Source organism: Lycorma delicatula, chromosome 6, assembly GCF_047948215.1.
Source record: "Lycorma delicatula isolate Av1 chromosome 6, ASM4794821v1, whole genome shotgun sequence".
Classification (NCBI taxonomy): Eukaryota; Metazoa; Arthropoda; class Insecta; order Hemiptera; family Fulgoridae; genus Lycorma; species Lycorma delicatula.
In genome coordinates, this window is record NC_134460.1 from 136,346,266 (window position 1) to 136,366,256 (window position 19,991).

A 19,991-nucleotide genomic window follows, 5' to 3' on the forward strand; every position below is an offset into this window, starting at 1 on the left:
ACGCTAAGCCTACCGAAATATACCTGATTGTAAACCGTCATCCTTTATCACATTTATAGCATGGCTATCTTTAATCTCAAAGAAAGCAACTATTATTAGTGCTTCTTGTATTTGAGCAGCATGTAACTCAACAATCACAAATTTAGAAGAGTGTGAGACAGAAATTATAAAAGACAAATTAACGCACCTTTTTGTTTCCAAGGAACAACCCTGTTCTACAAATGTCTCTAATGATTGGAACATAATTTTTATAATAGAAAAATTACGAATTAAGTTATACATAACTGCAGCCATCTTTTCAGAAGTATATTTTTAACTTTTTACGTAGGATTATACACAAATAAAATTATAAAGTTATGTGTAAAATTAAAATGAAGCTGCCAGATTTATAATGTGGTTAGTTTTAGAACGTCCTAAGTGTTGCTTTGAAATAGAACCCAAAATATTGAAATTAAACAGAAAAGAGAGTTTTGATTGATTGTATTATATTAACGGAAATCTCTGAACTCTTGCAGCTTCTTTAAATCAAGGCCTGTAAGCTGCTACATCCATATTTGTGCAGGAAAAGAATCTGCAGCTTGTTTCATCTCTGGGCTACTACTTCAGGATGTGTTCTAAATCAGATAAAAATAATGGTGGTAGGGAGACAGCATCGAGAACCTCTTAGGGTTAATACATAAAAAAGTATTGCCTTGCCTCGAAATGTATATTTCTAACATGAGAAGGCAAACTGCTACCGTCTGCGCAAACTGCCACCACAACTGCAGAAAGTAACACTAGATTACTCACAATCAAAACTGTAGCTGTTAAACTGCTAACTTATTTATGTACTAAATTGTTATTTAATAAGAATAAAATTGACGACAAACTATTGAAATTTAAATTCCAGCCTAACGAATCCCTAAATTTAATATTATCATACCAACCATTCATTTTAAAGAAAAATCATGAGAAAATTGCATACTTGTGATTTTTAAATATGAAATGCATATAATAAGAAGAACGTATGTCAAAAACTCCTTGTAAAAGAATTCGAACCCGGAACGTTTTATCCACCAGCTAATGATGCTACAAGCAGAAATAACCAAATAATAAATAATACAAGAGTTAACTTTAATGTAGTAATTAATATTATATTTCAATAAATATAATATATTTTAATTAAAAAATTTACTTTCCCATTTACAGTTCAGATTGCATTTACAATATGATAAAATTCTTTATTCACTGAGGTAACTGAGCTGATTTGAACAAGGAATGTAAAAGATTATTATGAACAGGAAAAATGCATTATTTCCAACTACGGTTTTCTGATGTAGGAAAAATTAGATAAAGAAAAAACAGTGCAGAAAAATAATTTAAAGAGGTTTTTACAAAGCGTACTTAAAGCTCCCTGGGATCTAACAATATTTATTTTATTTTATTCTACATTTTTTAAATTAGCTTCCTCGAACCTTTTTTGCCAAAATACTTTGTATATCAAATTTATATCAGGTTATACTTATCTATCATTATGCTATAACAATGTAATACTAATCAATAATGACGACAAAAAAAAAATTAAATGTAACTTCATCGATGTGGACGACAAAATTCTTTGTTATAAAGGTCTTTCACCTACATTATTTGATAAAACTTACAATAAGACAACTAAAGCAACTTTATCAACAAAATACCAAAAGATTAATCGAAATTATTCTGTAAAGAATAAAAATTAAACATATAAAATAATATATTAATCAAATCTCAACTGTAATCAGTTATTTTTATTAAAAAAAATTAAATATTAAAAAAAGAAATAAGGTATGTTTCACAAAGTTAATAATTTTGATAATATTTAACCTCGTTTAGGTTAAATTTTGTCCATAAAAAAATCTCAATTTAAGACCTCCATGGTTGTCAATCGTTAATAAGTAATTTATTACAAGTAACTGTTAACACTTTTAATGAAAATAAAAAAAATTATTTAATATGAATAAAAAGAACGCATAATATGATTTCTGATGACGGGACTCTCAAAAATTAAAAACGTTAGCAGTAACTTTGCAAAACAAAACAAGATTCATTTAAGAATCTTCATATTAATTATAAACCAGTATATATACGGCATACTATGAAAGATTTGGTTCATTAATCATGAAAATCAGTTCAGCAACTTTACAGTGTCGCTAAAATCCACTCAACTTACATCACATATGTCTAACACAGTGTAACTAGTGTAACTCAACACAACTGATACTGCGGACCAATAAGAATTTTAAGCTTGTATTGTAGACCACATAAAAAATTACATACCAACTTGAAGAAGATGCAGTTATTTTTTTTATTAATTCGCGGACTAATTACCTAAAAAGTTCAGAAGGTACTGTAAAATCATAGTTGTACGATAAGCAAGTGTTCGGTATTCTCAGTTGTGTACATTATTATTGCCATTAAAGAAATGAGTAATAATGCATTTAATGGTTGTAAAACTATGTAATAAATATAAAGAAGTTCAAGAACTTCTAAAATTTTTCCGCGTACCATCGGTTGGGAAACAGTGGTCTAACATATATTTCTAATTCCTCAGTCGATTTAAAATATTACTTCATTCAAACGAGATTTCACTTCAAATAATAACTTGTATGCGAATATATCGCATATAGTATGCGAATATATTAAATAAAACAATTTTTTTTTTTTAATAAATTAACAATAAATATAATCCACCTTTCCAGCATGTTGATATGTACTCTAAATATTTCGGCTTACTTGGAAGCCAACATCAGGAATTAAAATTAATAAAGTCAAAAGATTAAAAAATCACAGTTAAATTTAAAAAATTTAAAAACAGTCATGATTGTCCTGGTCCTACTAGTATACTATGTAAACTCTATACTCCTTTCTTTTTCATGTTTAGCCTCCGGGAATTACCGTTCAGGTATTACTTCAGAGAATGAATGAGGGTGATATGTATGAGTGTAAGTGAAGTGTAGTCTTGTACAGTCTCAGTTCGACCATTACTGAGATGTGTGGTTAATTGAAACCCAACCACCAAAGAACACCGGTATCCTCGATCTAGTATTCAAATCCGTATATAACTGCCTTTACTATATAAATGTCCTAGTAACTGCCTTCACTAGGACTTGAAAGCTGGAACTCTCGACTTCCAAATTAGCTGATTTGGGAAGACGCGTTCACCACTAGACCAACCCGGTGGGTTAAACTCTATACTCCTACTATACTCTATTATACTATTATACTATACTACTATTATACAACAAATAGCGAAGATGCGCACGCGAGTTATGGAGAAGGTCAGGAAGAACACTGCGTAGAAAGAATGGCAGACCCTTGAGGAATGGCAGACCCGGTGGAATACGTTGACTAAAGGGCGGTGGACACACCGGTTAATTATGGAACTTAGATCGTGGGTCGGAAAGGAATTTGGGGAGCTGAATTTTTGGCTTTCCCAATTTCTGATCGGTCACGGTGGATTGGTCACGAGACTGGTAATGTTCGAGTGCAGGAGATGGGAAACTGACCGCCGAGGTTGTGTTGAGGCGGTAAGCATGCTCAACGCTGATTAAGTGGTGCAGAAGATGCTTCAATGAGAACGGGAGTACGGCATAATGACAGGATTCGTAACAAATACGACAGGGATAAAGAGAGGGAAGCGAGGGGGTGACGCATAGCCCCCTGTGGAGCTGTTGTTCATCGGTTTTGCGCTGGTGAACAGTAGGTATGAGGCACGGGAACTCCATAGTTCCCAAGCACTAAAAGACTGCAGTCCCGACGGGGATGCCCCCTGCTACGGTTTCTCCTCTAGAGGCGAAGGCTTGAAAACCGAGTCCAGGCTTCTGGAGTAGGGGAACATCCCAACTCACGTATAGGAAGACACCCGCCTTGTGACGATTCCGGTTGCCACACTACCCCCACTTTCAAAGCCGAGATAGGCTTTAACGGAGGTCGTCTTTTGACCCTCTAACTGATTATACCTCACATTAATTAGCCAGTCCTCGTTGGGATGCCACCGATGCCTCGGTAGACATTTACATCAGTGAATTTTGACTCGGACTTCACTGTAGGCTTTTGTCGGACATCTTGATTGTCCTACTTCGTTGCCCTCTGAACTAGCTAACCGAGTTCGCGGAAGCACGAACCCCACGCCTCGTTCTGCATTAAGTAAGGTACAAGTGAGTAAGTTCCTCATAAATTCGAGTCGGTTAGCAATTACAAACATACCACAAGAAAATGTTGTTCGCATCAATGAAATTCATACCTAGTTTCCTAAGTAAACTAAAACTTGAGTGGGGAAACGGGAACGACATAGTCAGACCTATTAACTCCGCTCCAGAAGTTAGAAGCCGAGCAAAAAATAAAAAAGACAAGATCCTACCGGCGAGCCGATCTGTCCTGCCGGTAGACGTGGAGGCTCGTTAAGAGTACTGGACACTCTCCCGGGCTGGGTTATACTTAACTGTGGGTCCGGCCCGTGGGTGAAGAGGGAAAAGATTAAAAAAAAATAGTGGTAATGGTCTGATATTCAATTATTAGTTTAATCTTTAATGTATGTTTAACTGCAAATTTTAAATATTAGTTATTTGTAAACAATTTTCTGTAACTTTAAGTCGCTAATGAATAATTTTTAATGAGATTATAAGTAAAAGAATGGAAAAAAAGAAACAAATAAAACTGAAAGTAGAAATAATATAAATTAATTTCTGATATTCTAAGTTGACAGCAAAAGGTTAATTAGAGTTACAATTTGTATCACTTAAAGCGATACTACACAAAACTTGCCAACACATAGATTAAAGGATTTTATTCATTTGTTTTGTTTTCCTTTTGTATACACGCATATAATCAGATAGTTATTACAGATGATTGTTTAACTATTATTATCATATAATTCATCTAATTGTAGGTTTTTAACCTTTTTCTTTTTTTTAATTTTTAAGGATTCTCAAACGTTTTTCTTTAATTCGTTTCAACAACCGTTTAGAGTGGTTGTTTGTATTTAGTATTTACTTTTTCAGAATATAGATGTTTTTTCATAAATTTGTCTATTTTTTCGGTAATATTTCCTAAACTTCTTTTCTTTTTTATAAATGTTTTTTTTAAATAGAAATTTATTACCATTAAAATTAGTAATAATTATAAATAATAAACTTTGCGTAAATTAAATTCAATTTTTTATGGCAGTAGAAATATTGATAGCATAGCAAAAATCGGAAACGGTACCATCCATAAAATACACATAGGCCTACAGCAGTCCGCACATAGTACTAAATTATATGATGACTGAAATGGCCGCTTATTTATAATCTCCTTTAATCCCTGAGGTAGACTGGTAGTACATAGAAGTGAAGTATTACGGTTAAAGCAGATCTATCCCTACGGACGGTCCAAAATTCTGTACCGAAACCAAAATATAAATTAGGTTTATACACGAGAGGATTCATCTGAACTCTTAAAAATTTTCAACTAGTATTTACTTAATAAAACTGTTCCATTTCTTTATTTTTCCTTTTTTTACGATTAAAGGTTATTTGAAACTATTTCATACTATTATTACCGTATGCTGTATGTGTGACGATAAACATATTTATCGTAATTTTGCTTATAAAAATAAATTAAAAATGCTTAAAATCATGAAAATTTAAATATTTTTAATTATATTCATATTTAAATAAATTTTATTCTCTATTAATTTTTTTTTCTCGACCGGAACATATATTAAGCTCTAAACTCCTCAATTATTCTAGGTAAGAAAAAGGTTATAAACTTCATGAAAGTTTGTGACAAGTAAATGGGTTAAGTTTTTCAGAGTGAGATAATATAAAGTAAAATTACAACTTTTATTTTCCCTTCTTTTAAAATAGAAAAATCGTATTATTATCGATCAAAAATCACCTTCATTTGATGTTTTATATTTCTATATTTTTTTGAAGTCGCTAAGACTAAAAATTAAAAAGTAATTCGGCTTCAAAATTTTATTTATATATATTAATATATATTAAACCCAAATTAGAAAAATCAGTTAGTGTGAATCATTTTGCTTAAATGAAATATATTTAAATAAAGATTGGATCAAATAAATATTTTATTCAAATGAGATATAAATGTATTAAAGAAATGGAAATTATTAATTTTAATTACCGTGTTAGAGTTTAGTTTTGAACAAGGAAAGATTTTTGAAAAAAACAAAAAAGGAAAAGTTTTTTTACTAGAACTGTTATTAGAAAATTGTACAAAAACATAGTACTTGTAAAAAATTTACGATTTCTAATCCGAATAAAATATTATGAGTTATTGTAAGATTCATGTAAGAACAGACAGGTACCGTATTCATGATTCTATGAAGAATAAAGTTTAATAATGCAGGGAGATGTACAAGTAAATCGGTGTAATATGCATAACCTTCTTTTTTCTAATAAATGAAGTATTCTTATTAAAAGTAATAGACGATTTTTTTTTTTTTTTAATAGAATAGTAATCCAATGGCAAGCAATATAAACCATTAAAACATTTTAATTATTATTTTTACAAAATCTACAAAGAAGATAATGTGCCTATTTTTGAATAGAACAATTGATTTCTTGACAAAATGAAATTAAAAATTGTAAAAAATTAAGTTATATCTCGATTATTGGATATATATTACACCAAAGAAAAATATAAAAATTATACATAAAGAAGAATAAACACTCGAACCAAAATTTAAAAATAATATATAAAAATCTGATGTGGACACCACATAACTTTCTTGTATGCCTATTAAATTACATATACACATTTTTATTTAAAATGAAAAGTACATAAAATTTTATTTCATGAACTACTTCTGATATTTTATCATTTTTTTTTGGGGGGGGGGGCATGCATTCTCTGCAGCCGAGTAACTTTGTCGTCATCTGTAATAAGTTAAACCACGGTTACTTTGCATAGCTTCATGTGCAATCGTTTACGTAATACGCGCCAAATTAGTGGAATCCCAGTCAAATGTGACGAACGTCAAATTGATTTCTTCGGATTACGTTCAAAGCTTTCTCCGAGTAGTTTCACAGCAGCTTCAGGAACGCGTGGGCGTCCTACCGTAATTTCTACGAAAATAACGTCAAACTGCAGTTACTGATTGCAAATCGTGAAACCAAAACATATAAAGAGGACTTTCCGCAGCAGTTAATGTATCCATTTTTAACAACACTGGTGGCCGAATCCGGTACTAATAAACTACGTGAATCAAAATGTGATGTGTTTTTCTATGAAATGAAACCGCAACTCAATCTGTAAGTAATCTAACAAAAGTTTTATTTGCTTTTTGAATCACCGTAAAGTTTTTTACCAAAAAATAAAATTAAAGATTTTCATTTATCTTAATAAATTAAAAATTAATAGTTTAGTATAATAATAATGCATATTGCAAGTATAAATTTCTAAACCGTACTTAAACAAGATCATGAATCTATATTATAGCGAAAAAACTAATGTAACCTACTTGTACAAAGATATTCAAAAATGAATTTTAAAACATTTTAAATAAATTTTTCCGTGATCATTTATTTGTAAGTAGGCTTGCACAAACATGCTTGTACAAAACGTATACAGTACACAATTTTTATTATGTGTTATTAATTAATTAAATACTCATCTCTCTCAATATTATAAAAAAGAATAAGTTACCTCATATTTCAAGAAAAAAAAGAAACGCAATTTATTACATTATTATTTTTTTATTATTATCATTAATAAGCCATTACATTATATTATGAAAGAGTAATATGTATGTATAAAATTATTAGTTACGTATTTACCTCCTTTTTTTAATTTAGCAGAACCGAGCTTGATATCAATATTGGAATTATCACTACAAATATATTATTAATTGCTACTGAATTAAAACAGTATGTATGTATACAGACTGTAAAAAATATAAAATAAAGAATTGGAAATATATTTATAGTAAACCAACTAACAGATTTATTGATTGGAAAGGTTAACTATCTGGAATATAGAACCATAAAAAGCGAGGTTTTACTTGAAACGAATTCATTAAGCGTGATATATGCCTACACAAAAAAAAGGAATTCTCAGTGTACAGGTGGATAATTTTATGTTTAATCAATTTCATGAATAAATTATCAAAAAGCAAGTTTAGAAAACCATTTTTTCTATACCACAATGAAAATGAAAACGTAATAAATTCTCTTGTAATTAAAAACACAAAAAAATAGTCTAATGAATCACACAAAGAATAACTAATCAAGCATAGAAAGAGTAAAACAAATCAAAGAACCAAGAAGAGTAATTGGCGAAACGGAATGAACAATTTTGACGATGCACAAACCGTAGGATAGTAAATTCACCTCAAATCTCGGAGAAGTTACGGATCAAATACATGCAGTAGCTTTAGGCGCCTTACGTCCTCGCTGTTATCCAGGAGGTTAACCGCGAGCCAGTTCACATGTTCAGTCTCCTTTTGTGTCTTGCCCGAATCGCCGTATATTCTCCTCTCGAACGGTTGGCAATCCCAGATAATTTTGTATTTCAGTGTTTCTTCACAAACCACTGCGCTTCTGCTATATTCTCAATAAATCTACGTTTAATTTATTTGATATTGAATGAAAGTATAAAATTATAAGAGAAAACAAAAATAGAAAAATAAATGTAAAAAAATATTTGAAAATGTAAAATCTGAAAAATATTTAAAAATTGTATTATAATTTGTTTAAAAAAATATGGAAAAAACATCAAATCAAATTTTTATAAAATAAACCGCCTAAAAAGTTATAAGGTTATAAGTTACGTGTTAACACTTCTATTTTTGGGATCAAATATGATCTCATCTTGCAATTTCTGAGTATTTCTTATTGTAGCAATTAAAAGAGTTAAAAGCTCTAAAAAATTACAATCAATAGAAGCTTGTAAAATTAAACATTATGTAATTAATAACGTTTTTTTAAGTACACGTTTTTAATGGGAGTGTTTCTCAAGATTAATGATCAAACCCATTCAACTTACAATTTCCTAACTTTTCTGTTAACAATTTAATAAATGAATTTTAAGCAAATTATAAGAATTTAGATTGTCATCAAATGTTTTTAAGTTAAAGTATTAAATTTAATCTTCAATTAAAATACAAATATTTTAAAATAAATTAATTTTAATATGATTTTGGTCCATACTAACTTTTAAACAATATTATTAAAATTTCTTATCGCTAGATATTTCTTCTTCAAAATAATTTATTTAAAGCGTAAGAAAATGTTTTAAATCACATAAAGAACCTCTTTACGTATAAAAGAAAACTTGATTGTGTAAAGAAAAAAAGAGGCAACAAAATCGTTTACACAGGTCTCTTTTCTCTAGAATGTTTATATATTATAATTTTAACTGCCGTAAGTTACATTTTACGTTTTAATATTTTAGTAGGCAATGGATTTCTTTTCAATTATTTTTTTTTTTACGAAAGAAATTATTCAACGAAGATTATTATTATCAACGGAAATTACCTATCAGGTTGCATTTCGTTTGGTTTGTATTGAATATCCACGTACTATAGACCACTGAAACAAAGGAATATCGATGCTAACTTTAGAACTATTATCTACAATGTTATCAAAGTTAAATGGATATAAATTTACATTTCTATAAAATATCTGTGAAAGAGAGAGAGAGAGAGAATAAACTCTTACTGTTGCTTTTCCCTTTTAATCCAGCATGAATTTTACTTTTCTAATTAATCCTATCTGAATTACACATGTCCACCTTTCTTTATGTCCAAACCTAAATTTAATCACCATAAGCTTAAGTTCATAAATTTAACTTGCTAGCATAAGATGTGCACCATAAGTTTTGAGTTGGAGCGTAAGGGAAATATGTTTCTTTCCAAAGTTGACAAGTAAAAGGATCGCTTACTTAACATACCCCTAAATGAAAATTTTATAATCAACTTTTAATTTTTTTTAAATTTTATTTAATATAATGAATAATAGTAGCTTAATTACTTTAAGTTGTTTCATACCAAAATGTATGATGCGATAAAGTTTTTTTTTTTTAATAAAATTACTCTGTTACAAACGAATTCTTTAACAATTTCGTTATTTTAAAGTATTATGTTTGTGATGTATTAAAGTTTAAGGTAACAGATTTTAACGAAATTTGGTATTTTTATTTCATAAATTTGGTAGTCAAACTTAGTCCATAACGAAAAGAATGATATAATCCTTCTGTTAACGTTAACAAGTTCGCAGTTTTTTCATTCCCGATCAACAAACATTTAATGTGAAATTTCTTCATATTAAAACTAAATAATAAAAAATCAACCGCTTCAGTATTATAATTATACTGTAAAAATAATAATAATAATAATAATAATAATGAAGAGAAAACAACTAAACGCAAGGTATAGGGAACTACATTGGCTGGTACGGAGAAACTCAGGCCTCATGTTATCTAACATGATATTAATTTACAAGGCTATCCTGCGACCAATCTGGACGTACGGTATGGAGTACTAATAACATAGAAATTATACAACGCTTCCAAAACAAAGTAATAATATAAATGCTGAACCACCATGGTTCATGCGGAATGATGAAATTCACGATTATCTAGAGTTTCCGTCGGTTCATGAGGTTGCACGGCAACGCAATGTTAAATACCATTAGAGACTTGAAAATCACGTCAACCACATTGCAATTAATCTATTCGATAACAGCAGGGACGTCCGACGGTTGAAACGTCTCCATGTACTCGACTTAGAGACTGCTGCATGACAGTCTGGAATTTGACAGCCAAATGTAGTAGTACTGTTTTTATTTCTATTTGTTTTTATTTTTATTCATTATTATTAATGTTTGGTTTCTGTCGACTATGCCGTGTTGAGATAATTACTTTTAAGATTTAAGACTGAACTTGAAATTCCATATTGGATTTTAAGATTACTTGTAAATATTTTTGTTTATTACTTATTTTGGGAGTTCCTTAGGAATCCCCTTGTCACATGCTTTTTTTCAAGAGACTTACTTATGGCTCCACTTGGGGAGCCGATTGTAATTATACTAGTTGTTGAACAAAAAAAAAAAAAAAATTATTCATTTAGCTATATACTCGTTTAAGTAAACAAAACCGATCGATTCCATGGGAACACTACAATGAATAATATCCGTAACATTGAAGTGAAATAGAAATGAATATTTCAAGAGATCGGTCAGCCACGAATCAACGTGAATACTTTCAAAAATGAAGCCTGTCTACCAAAGATTAATATCTTTACAAATAACATATTTTTTATTAAAGTTTAATGAGGATAAAAATAGAAATATAAATACACAATTTGTGCGCGTGGTATGTGTATGTGTGTGAAAGCATGAGCCTTATGCAGTTGATGTATAATTAATAAAAAATTACTTCCTTCTCTCTTATATTAAAACAGGGAAACTTACAGCAACGTTTCATAAATTTTATCTTGCATGCGTTTAGTCACTACATTTGAAAATTTTAGGGTCCTCACCTAATTACAAAAATATGTGATCTGTGAAAAAAGAATCCGACCTATGAAAGCCGTATTATGTAGGTTTCAAATAAGTGCTAAAAAAACGCACAAAATTTCTTGTTATACGCGATATGCGTGTAAATATATCAATGTACTTTAGAAAATAAAATGGCAATTAAAATAACATCGTAAAATATTATGGAAAAATATATGGTAGGCTAGAGGGAAACTACGGAAACAAACTATCCTTATATTTTTTCAAATCAAACCAGTTACTTATTAAAAAAAATTGTGCCGTAAATGAACAATAATGTTTACTTTAGTCCTAAATTAAAAGTATTAATCTGTCATTTTGTATCTAATTAAAATATCAAATGCACACCGTTATCTCTTTTCACGATTTAAATAAATACGTATTTATTACGCAAGAATATCGAACATATTTTATGTTTTTACTTATAATCGTAGTAAAATATTTATAAAATTATATACATCCTTAGAGAAAAAATGGATTAGTACAATTTAAAAAAAAAAACTTCCGTATTGAGAACCTCAATACGCGTGTGTGTGTGTGTGCGCGCGCGCGCGAGAGCCAGTGAGAGAGAGAGAGAGAGAGAGTGAGAGAGAGAGACCAAACAGGACTTAATTCATTATTTTTGTGAGTTGTAATTATTTTTACACTTTTAGGTCAAACGTTGTTTAAGCTAACCTTTTTTTTTGTTTTTGTTTAATCTCCAGGTCAATCGTTAGGTATTGCTTCAGAGGATGAGATGAGTGATTGTAGCGTGTGTGTGGAAATACCATGCCTGACCGGGATTCGAACCCGGGACCTCCAGACGAAAGGCCGAGACTCTACCACTCGCGCCACGGAGGCCGGCCCACCTAAGCTAACCTAACTCTTTAACGTAATGTTTAAGTTAACCTAATTTTTTTTTCGCGCTTTAATATTTTTACGGAGTTTGTATTATATTTTATATTTTCAATAACTTAATAAATTAAAATAAAATAAAATATTGAAAAAAGTATAACTTGGCTTTAATATTTATAAATATTAATATCCAGCAAAATAAAAAATATTAAATTTTAATATATATATATATACATATGCACCTTTAAAATAAAACATATTTTTAAACATACTTTATGTTACGGCCGTATTAAGAACGCTTGTAATAAGTTTAAAATTCCAAATGACCTTTGAATTCATTTGATTTAGAAGTGAAATTAAAAGCATTTTATCATTCAATATAAATGCATATTAAATTACTTCATAATAGTATTATCGGTCAATTTAATTTTTATTTTTATTTTTAGGAGGTTATGTTTCAGTTATTCTAAAAACGTTTTTCGTTTCATTGACGTATTTTACATTATTATTACGATTAGATTTTATAATGTCAATTTTTATGCTAAATAAAATGTGTACATGACCCTCTGACCACTTACCTTAGAAGCAAGGTGTCTCCCATTTTATCTCTCTGATCCATCCTAAAAACTCATCAGTTTAGTTAACAATCCACAAATTTGTTTAATATGTTTTAACAAACTTGGATGAAGTGTAAAATATTGTTTTAAGGCTAAAAATCAAAGAGACGGTATTAGTTACGCGCATTGTTGTGAATTTATTCCTTATCTTTCCGCATGACCTGGACAGAAAGCCTTTTGTGTTTTACAGTTTGCTAAATGTAAATCTGTAGTTACAATTCAACGAGCATTCAATAGAAAATTTAATTGTGATTCTTTAATTGAGATTGACAAAACATTCGTTGATGTCATGAATCGTTGAGACAACCCGATGGATGTGTAAAATGAAAAGTACGGGTCAACCGATGATGTCTAAAGAGAATGCTTAACGTGATAGAGAGTTTTTCCTGCGTGTTATAAAAAACCTTTTAGGAAGGCCTGCCGAGAACTAGCAATGGGCGATGATAACAGTGTGGAATGTTTTTTTACGAAACTCATTTATTCAACCATACCGTTACAACTGACACAGGATTTAAAGCCTACCCACTACGCTGTTTGTGCCGATTTCGCAATCGAAGTGTTGCATCATAAAAATGACGTCTTTCTTAGACGTATTCTATTTAGTGATTAGTCAAATTTCATCTTAGTGGAAAAGTTACCACACATAATGTCCATATATGGGGGTCCGTATATGTTATATTGCAATTATGCGTAGTGGACCATTAATTTATATTTTGGTTAATGGTATTCTGTTTTTATTTTCAGAAAAAATATCAAGCAGATCGGTTTTTACAAGCTGATGTTGATAAAAGCGAAAAAAGAAGACATTATGGTGTTATGGATTTATTGAGAACACCAAATTTACGAAGAAAGACTCTTATAATTACATTTATTTGGTAAGAATTGTTAAACTATTGTTATATAAATAAGCTAGAAAATCAATATAACTAGAGAAAAACATTTTTATTTTATTTTTTCTTTGAAAGTATTTATATATAAATCAATAATAGATCTATTCACCATGTAAATTTATAAACAGGTGATATTAAGAACCAATTTCACAAAATTGTTGGCCTAAATTTATTTTTTCAAACTTTCGATTATTAACGTTTAAAGTAGGTAGAATTCTTCACTCAACTCTACTTAGCATTGAATGAGGTATTACGTTTATTCGCAATTAATCTAAGACACGAAACATAAGCAGATTTATAAAATTTGACGAAATATAACAAAATATTTTACAAATGGAAAAATTTAATAAATTCCTTAAAATTTTAATTACATTTTAAGTTGTTAATATGTCAATTTAATTTATGGATGTTTATTTATTAAATATTTATTTAGTTCTAATAGTACAGGAAAAATGTTTCACTCGAATATCTACGCATTTGAATTTAAAACATTACTGATTAAAGCATGGTGTATAGTATAATCGATATGAAAATAAATTCAGAAAACATGTCAACTTACAAAAAAACATTTACACACTTTTATTTATTTAATGTTTATATCATGTAATACACGATTGTTTTGTTTTATATTTTTTTCGTTTTTTAAGATCACGAAGTAAATTGAGAAGATTTAAAAGTAGACTTATAAAATCAATACTATTCTATTATAAACGTAAATGAAATTCATATAATCTCTTCCTATAATTAAAATTAAAGTTACCTCTGTACAAATTTATAAAAGTAAAAAGTTTGTATTAAGTACAAAAGCGAATTTTTTTTCTTTTTTTTTCCTCTCATCTCTCATGAGCCGGACCGACTTGCTGGTATAACGCCGCTCAAGGGAGTGTCTTTAGACTCTAATGGGCCTCATCGCCTACAGGCTGCACGTCTGGCATGGCAGTTCGGCCCACCGGTTCAGCTCTTTTTGAGAGGTCCTTATTTTAGTTGCCCAATTCTGACACCACGCCATACCTGGTTAGCCGTGACGTGGTGTCTGGTCTTTTCACTGATCATCCTTTTCCAGTGTTCCTATCTAAGAGCCCCCGGAGTCCCCAGCGGCTCATTGGAACCGACACATCTCGGCATGTCGGCCCTCCTTGCTGGGGCTGTCCTTCCTACCCTAGTCTATACTAATATCCTTGACTTCTCTCATCAACATATTTCTGTGCCAGAATCTGCCTAACATATCCTGCTACTGTGTTCCAGTTCATAAATTACTGTGTTCACTGCTAGTCATAAATTGCACTATATTATCAGGTGTTAATCCGTTGATGTTCTGGTTAAATCTCAAACCTTCCACCTGTCACACATGAAAAAAGTGTGTTCCACATGGTCAAGTTGGTCACAATACATACAGGTTGCTTCATCCCTTCTGCTTATTTTATTTAAATAATAATTAAATACTCCGTGTCCGCTGAAAAATTGTGTCAAGTAATGGTCCATTTCACCGCATCCTCTTCTAACCCACTGTCCAATCTCGGGGATGAGCCGCCTTGTCCATCGACCCACACCATCATTATTCCATTTTCCTTGCCACAAAGTATAGATTTCCTCTTTGGCCTCTTGTTCTGTTTTTCCTTTAGACCACGCAACCCTGTATTTCACGGTAAGATCGATCGGTGGCACCCCTGCAAGCACACAAAGTGCCTGGTAGGACACCGTTCTATAAGCGGCTACCACACCAAGTAGTATCCTCCTGTGTATTCTGACAAGTTTCTCCTTGTTACGTCCAATGTCTATCGCCTGATGCCAGACAGTTGCCGCGTACATAAGTGAAGATAGTATTGTTGATGCTAACAGTCTGCGCTTGGATGCCCTGGGGGCATTCTGTGCCGGCATTATGATGTTAATACTCCTCGCCATATCTTCAGCACTCTTACAGATGTAGTTTATGTGTTCCGTGTATTTACCGTTTCTCTGAAGGGTGACACCCAAATACTTCAAACTGTGGACCTCCTCAATAACATTACCGTTAATAGATACTACAATGGGGTCTAGATCCCTTCTGCCTAGTATGGCAACACACCGACATTTTTCGTATGACAAACTCAGACCCCTAGAGTCCATCCAGTCATGAACAATGCGAGTGGCCGCATTCGCTCTTTCTTGTACTTGATCAATCGTTCCGTCCTCCACAAGGACGGCAATATCATCCGCATAAGCCAGCAATTCCACTCCGTCAGGGAACCTTTTGAGCAGGAGGTCGTCTATGACTAACAGCCATAACAATGGCCCCAGGACTGATCCCTGAGGCACCCCACATTGCATCTCGAAATATATCCTTCCCTCCTGGGAATCGATGCAACATTTCCTATCTAACAGATAATCTTCAATTTGCCTCCGTATGTAGGGGCTCAGCCCCTTTGAGGTCATCGCCCTATTTATATACTAAAGCGATTTGAAAAGACTGTTTCAAACGCAAATAATTTTTTCCAGAAATTTTTGCCTTCATGTTGAAAACCAGAAACAAAGATAAGCCTACCGGGCTGGTCTAGTGGTTAACTAGTCGTAGCAAATAAGTTGTTTTAACAGCTGACTTTCGAGGTCTGAGGTTCAAATCTTAATAAAGTTTGGTTGACTTTAAACGGATTTGAAAACTAAACACGGGATACCGGTGTACTTTTAGTATTTCTTTTTTTAGGAGGAGGAAAACGCTCTGCCAGCCACCGTCTGCCCGCAGTAGTTTTGGGCTTTCACGGACTAAAAAGCCTCCCCCTTAAACATCAGACCGGATACCCGCCTTTCAGCATAATTCACGGCCTGTTGTTTCATCTGCGGGCTTCTTGTTTTGTTTTTCCTTGTGTTGTCTTTCTCCTCTTGTCGTTCCCTTCTCTCGATTCGGGCCTTCTCAAGATGGGTGAGGGAGCACCTCTCAGTAGCGACGACCCCGAGGGGCCCCCGACTAACTCCTCGCCCAAGCCATCCCTTCACCATCGACTCGTATTGCCCCGTACTTTTAGTGGTTTTTTCCTTGTTTAGCCTCCGAGAAACACCGTCAGGTATTACTTCAGAGAATGAATGAGAAATGATATGTATGAGTGCAAATGAAATGTAGTCTTGAACAATCTCAGGTCGACCATTTCTGAGATGTGTGGTTAATTGAAGCCCAGCCACCAAAGTACACCGGATTATAGATCTAGTATTCAAATTCGTGTAAAAGTAATTATTGCCTTTACTAGGATTTGAACATTGGAGCCCTCGACTTCAAAATCAGCTGATTTTTTGCGAAGACGTGTTCACCACTAGACCAACCCGGCGGATTGTACTTTACTTATTTATTTTTTTTTAAACTTCCGAAACCACCGTTATGTATTGCTTCAGAGAATGAGATGAATTATTTGTAGCATGTGTGAAAATGCCATGCCTGACCGGGATTCGAATTCGGGACCTCCGGATGAAAGGCTGAGACGCTACCACATGCGCCACGGAGGCCGGCGTACTTTTAGTGGTTAGATTTAATTAACTATACGTCTCAGAAATGATCGATCTCATTCTGTACACGACTACATCTCGTTTAAATGGCATACATATCATCATCATCATCTCATTGGGCCGTGGGAGGTTACTTACTGTTTCCTAGTTTAACAGATTCCAGCATACAATCGGAAAAATAATGACAAATAACAAAGAAAACAGAATGTTTATTTTATAAAATCTATATTTAATTCACAAATGGAAAAACCATCCCTGATATAATTTTCCAATTTCCTGGCTAATTAAGCTGAAATTTTTATAGTAATTTTCAATGAGAATTTTCAGAAAAATAAGCAAAAGTTATTTTAATTAACAATTCCCAAAGATTAAATTTAAATAAGGGTTGAAAACGGTTCAGGTAGAATTAAATATTTGAAAACTGGCTGATACCTTTTTCGTAGGCAATAAGCTATAATTGATTTTTTACTAACTCCTGTAGGGGTGAGAAGTGTTGTACACTTTTCATACACACACACATATATATATATATACACACACATATATGGGGGTGATTTTTAGTTAAATAATATATACATGTTTAAATGGGAAAATTTTAATTGGCTCAAAGATCACTACTTGTCTCATTTCCTAAATAGTTAGAAAAATTAAACTGAACTTAGCCTAATTATTCTAAAGCGGTCTTTTAAAAAAGTAAGTTAGCAATATTTTGATTACCAACTTCTTTAAGTTAAATATTACAATTTTCCTTTGGAAAGGACGAGTACTACAAACATTTTATGACAAAATACTACTTACTACGTTTCCTAACAATTTTTAAAATTATATAAGGCATGTTGAATCAAATCGTAATAAATTGTTAAACACCAATGTCAACAACCATTTACGTTAAATAAACTGTTCAAAATAATTGATAAATTAGAGATTACTGTCTGATGATATTTAAAGTTTTATTTGACATCATTTTAGACGTTTTATTCAAATGAAATACACGTTTCGAAAAATTATTATACTTCAATTTTTTATTTCGTTGAAATTTTTCAATATTTTTCATCAGTGACAAAAGATAAAATTACTTAGTGTTAAGAAATATTAACATATGGCCTTTTTTTATTCAGAAATCGGAAATTAAAAAAAAATTCTGCTTGTAAGTTTTATAACATATCACAAGGAATATTTCCAGTTTTCTATCACATACAGTTTCTCAAGTAATACTGATAGTTGAAGAAAACTTTCACTCCCATTTCATCTCTTTTAGAGATTATTTTCTCAACAAAAAAAAATCTCTTTCACAGCCTATATTACAAATAAAAAAGTTTTCTTTTACAAAGTTTCAAGTACTTACTTAGCCTTAGGAAATGCAGAAACATGATGAACGAATGTCAGTGAGAGATAAACGGTTACACACATATACATGTACTTAGATTTTTTTAACTTATTTTGTATTCTTTAACCCTAAATCATACAAAATCGATAAACTGTATTTTTACTTTATTTTCTATACAAAATTGACTGACTAAAATAATAGTTATACATAGTAATTTTTATAATATAATAAAAACACTCTTTTAATTTTCTTTTATGTGTTCAATTATGTTTTTGTTTTTTTTAATATTATTATTAATATTTCAAACTGAACAATTTCTTTTTTCTTCCTAAAGCGAGAACGCTCAACAATTTCATGAAATGACTGTTTTTGGAGCAATGAATAAACTATATTTTAGGAAACTCAGAGAAAAGAGGAAGAAAACCTATTTGTTTGCGAAATACTGAACTTGATACAACCCATATCATAAAATAAACAGTAAAAGAAAAAACAATTATGAATTTCAACTATATTTTTTTTTTTAAGAAACGAATTTTAAAAAGCCTTATTTCAAACTGCTTTACTTTGAACACATGCAAAAAAAATTGATTTTTATAGCCATTAAAAAGTTTACTCTTTCTCAATTTATTGTTTTATTATTTAAGATTATCATCTTGCTATTGTATTAAAGTAAAACAACAAAAGGACATGACAAATTTCGTAAACAAAACATGATACGGTATGAAAATAAAACCAATTTTCATTAATAACTTTTCATGGATAAAGCAATAATTATGATTTTTTTTCTACTTTACCTATTTTATAAATTGAATACCACGTAAAGGAAATTAAACATTAATAAAAGATCCCGGACTAAGAAAGAAAGAACAATCGAAATTCGATTTGTACTAAATTATATCAATACTTAAAAAAACCTCTTTCGGCACGCCGAAAGGCGGACGTAGATTTCACCTGTGCTAATTAGGGGATAACAAAGATTTCCACCTTAAAATTAAGAAAAACTTCAAATTTACTCATTACGACAATGGTTGCATGTGAAAAAAGTTTCCACATACGACAAGCCCATCTTCTTACAATTTCAGCAAAATTTTGGTTATCCGTTGCCGTAAGGGTTGGTCATATCGAAAACTGTTTCAGAAAAAGGTTTTAGGTAATGTTTAGAGGACTATCGACCACATTAAACCGATTCGATATTGTGCCTATATGATTTTTCTTGTCTTCGATTTCCCCCCCCCCCATTTTTTCTCCCGCCCTGGGCCAATTGTTGGTGATATCAAAAAACTTTAGTTAGTTAAGTTTTAGGGCCTTATTCATAGAATAGTAGGAACTTTCAACGAAT

General features: G+C 31.3%; 1 protein-coding gene across 1 annotated transcript in view; it reads left to right on the forward strand.

The window, feature by feature from the left end:
• Balat (Beta-alanine transporter) overlaps positions 1 to 19,991 on the forward strand; it is a 923,597-nt gene that overhangs the window by 847,305 nt on the left and 56,301 nt on the right. The window contains exon 7 of the mRNA XM_075369712.1: positions 13,709 to 13,839. Coding sequence (XP_075225827.1) covers positions 13,709 to 13,839 — 131 coding nt within the window. The remainder of the gene's footprint in view (positions 1 to 13,708; positions 13,840 to 19,991) is intronic.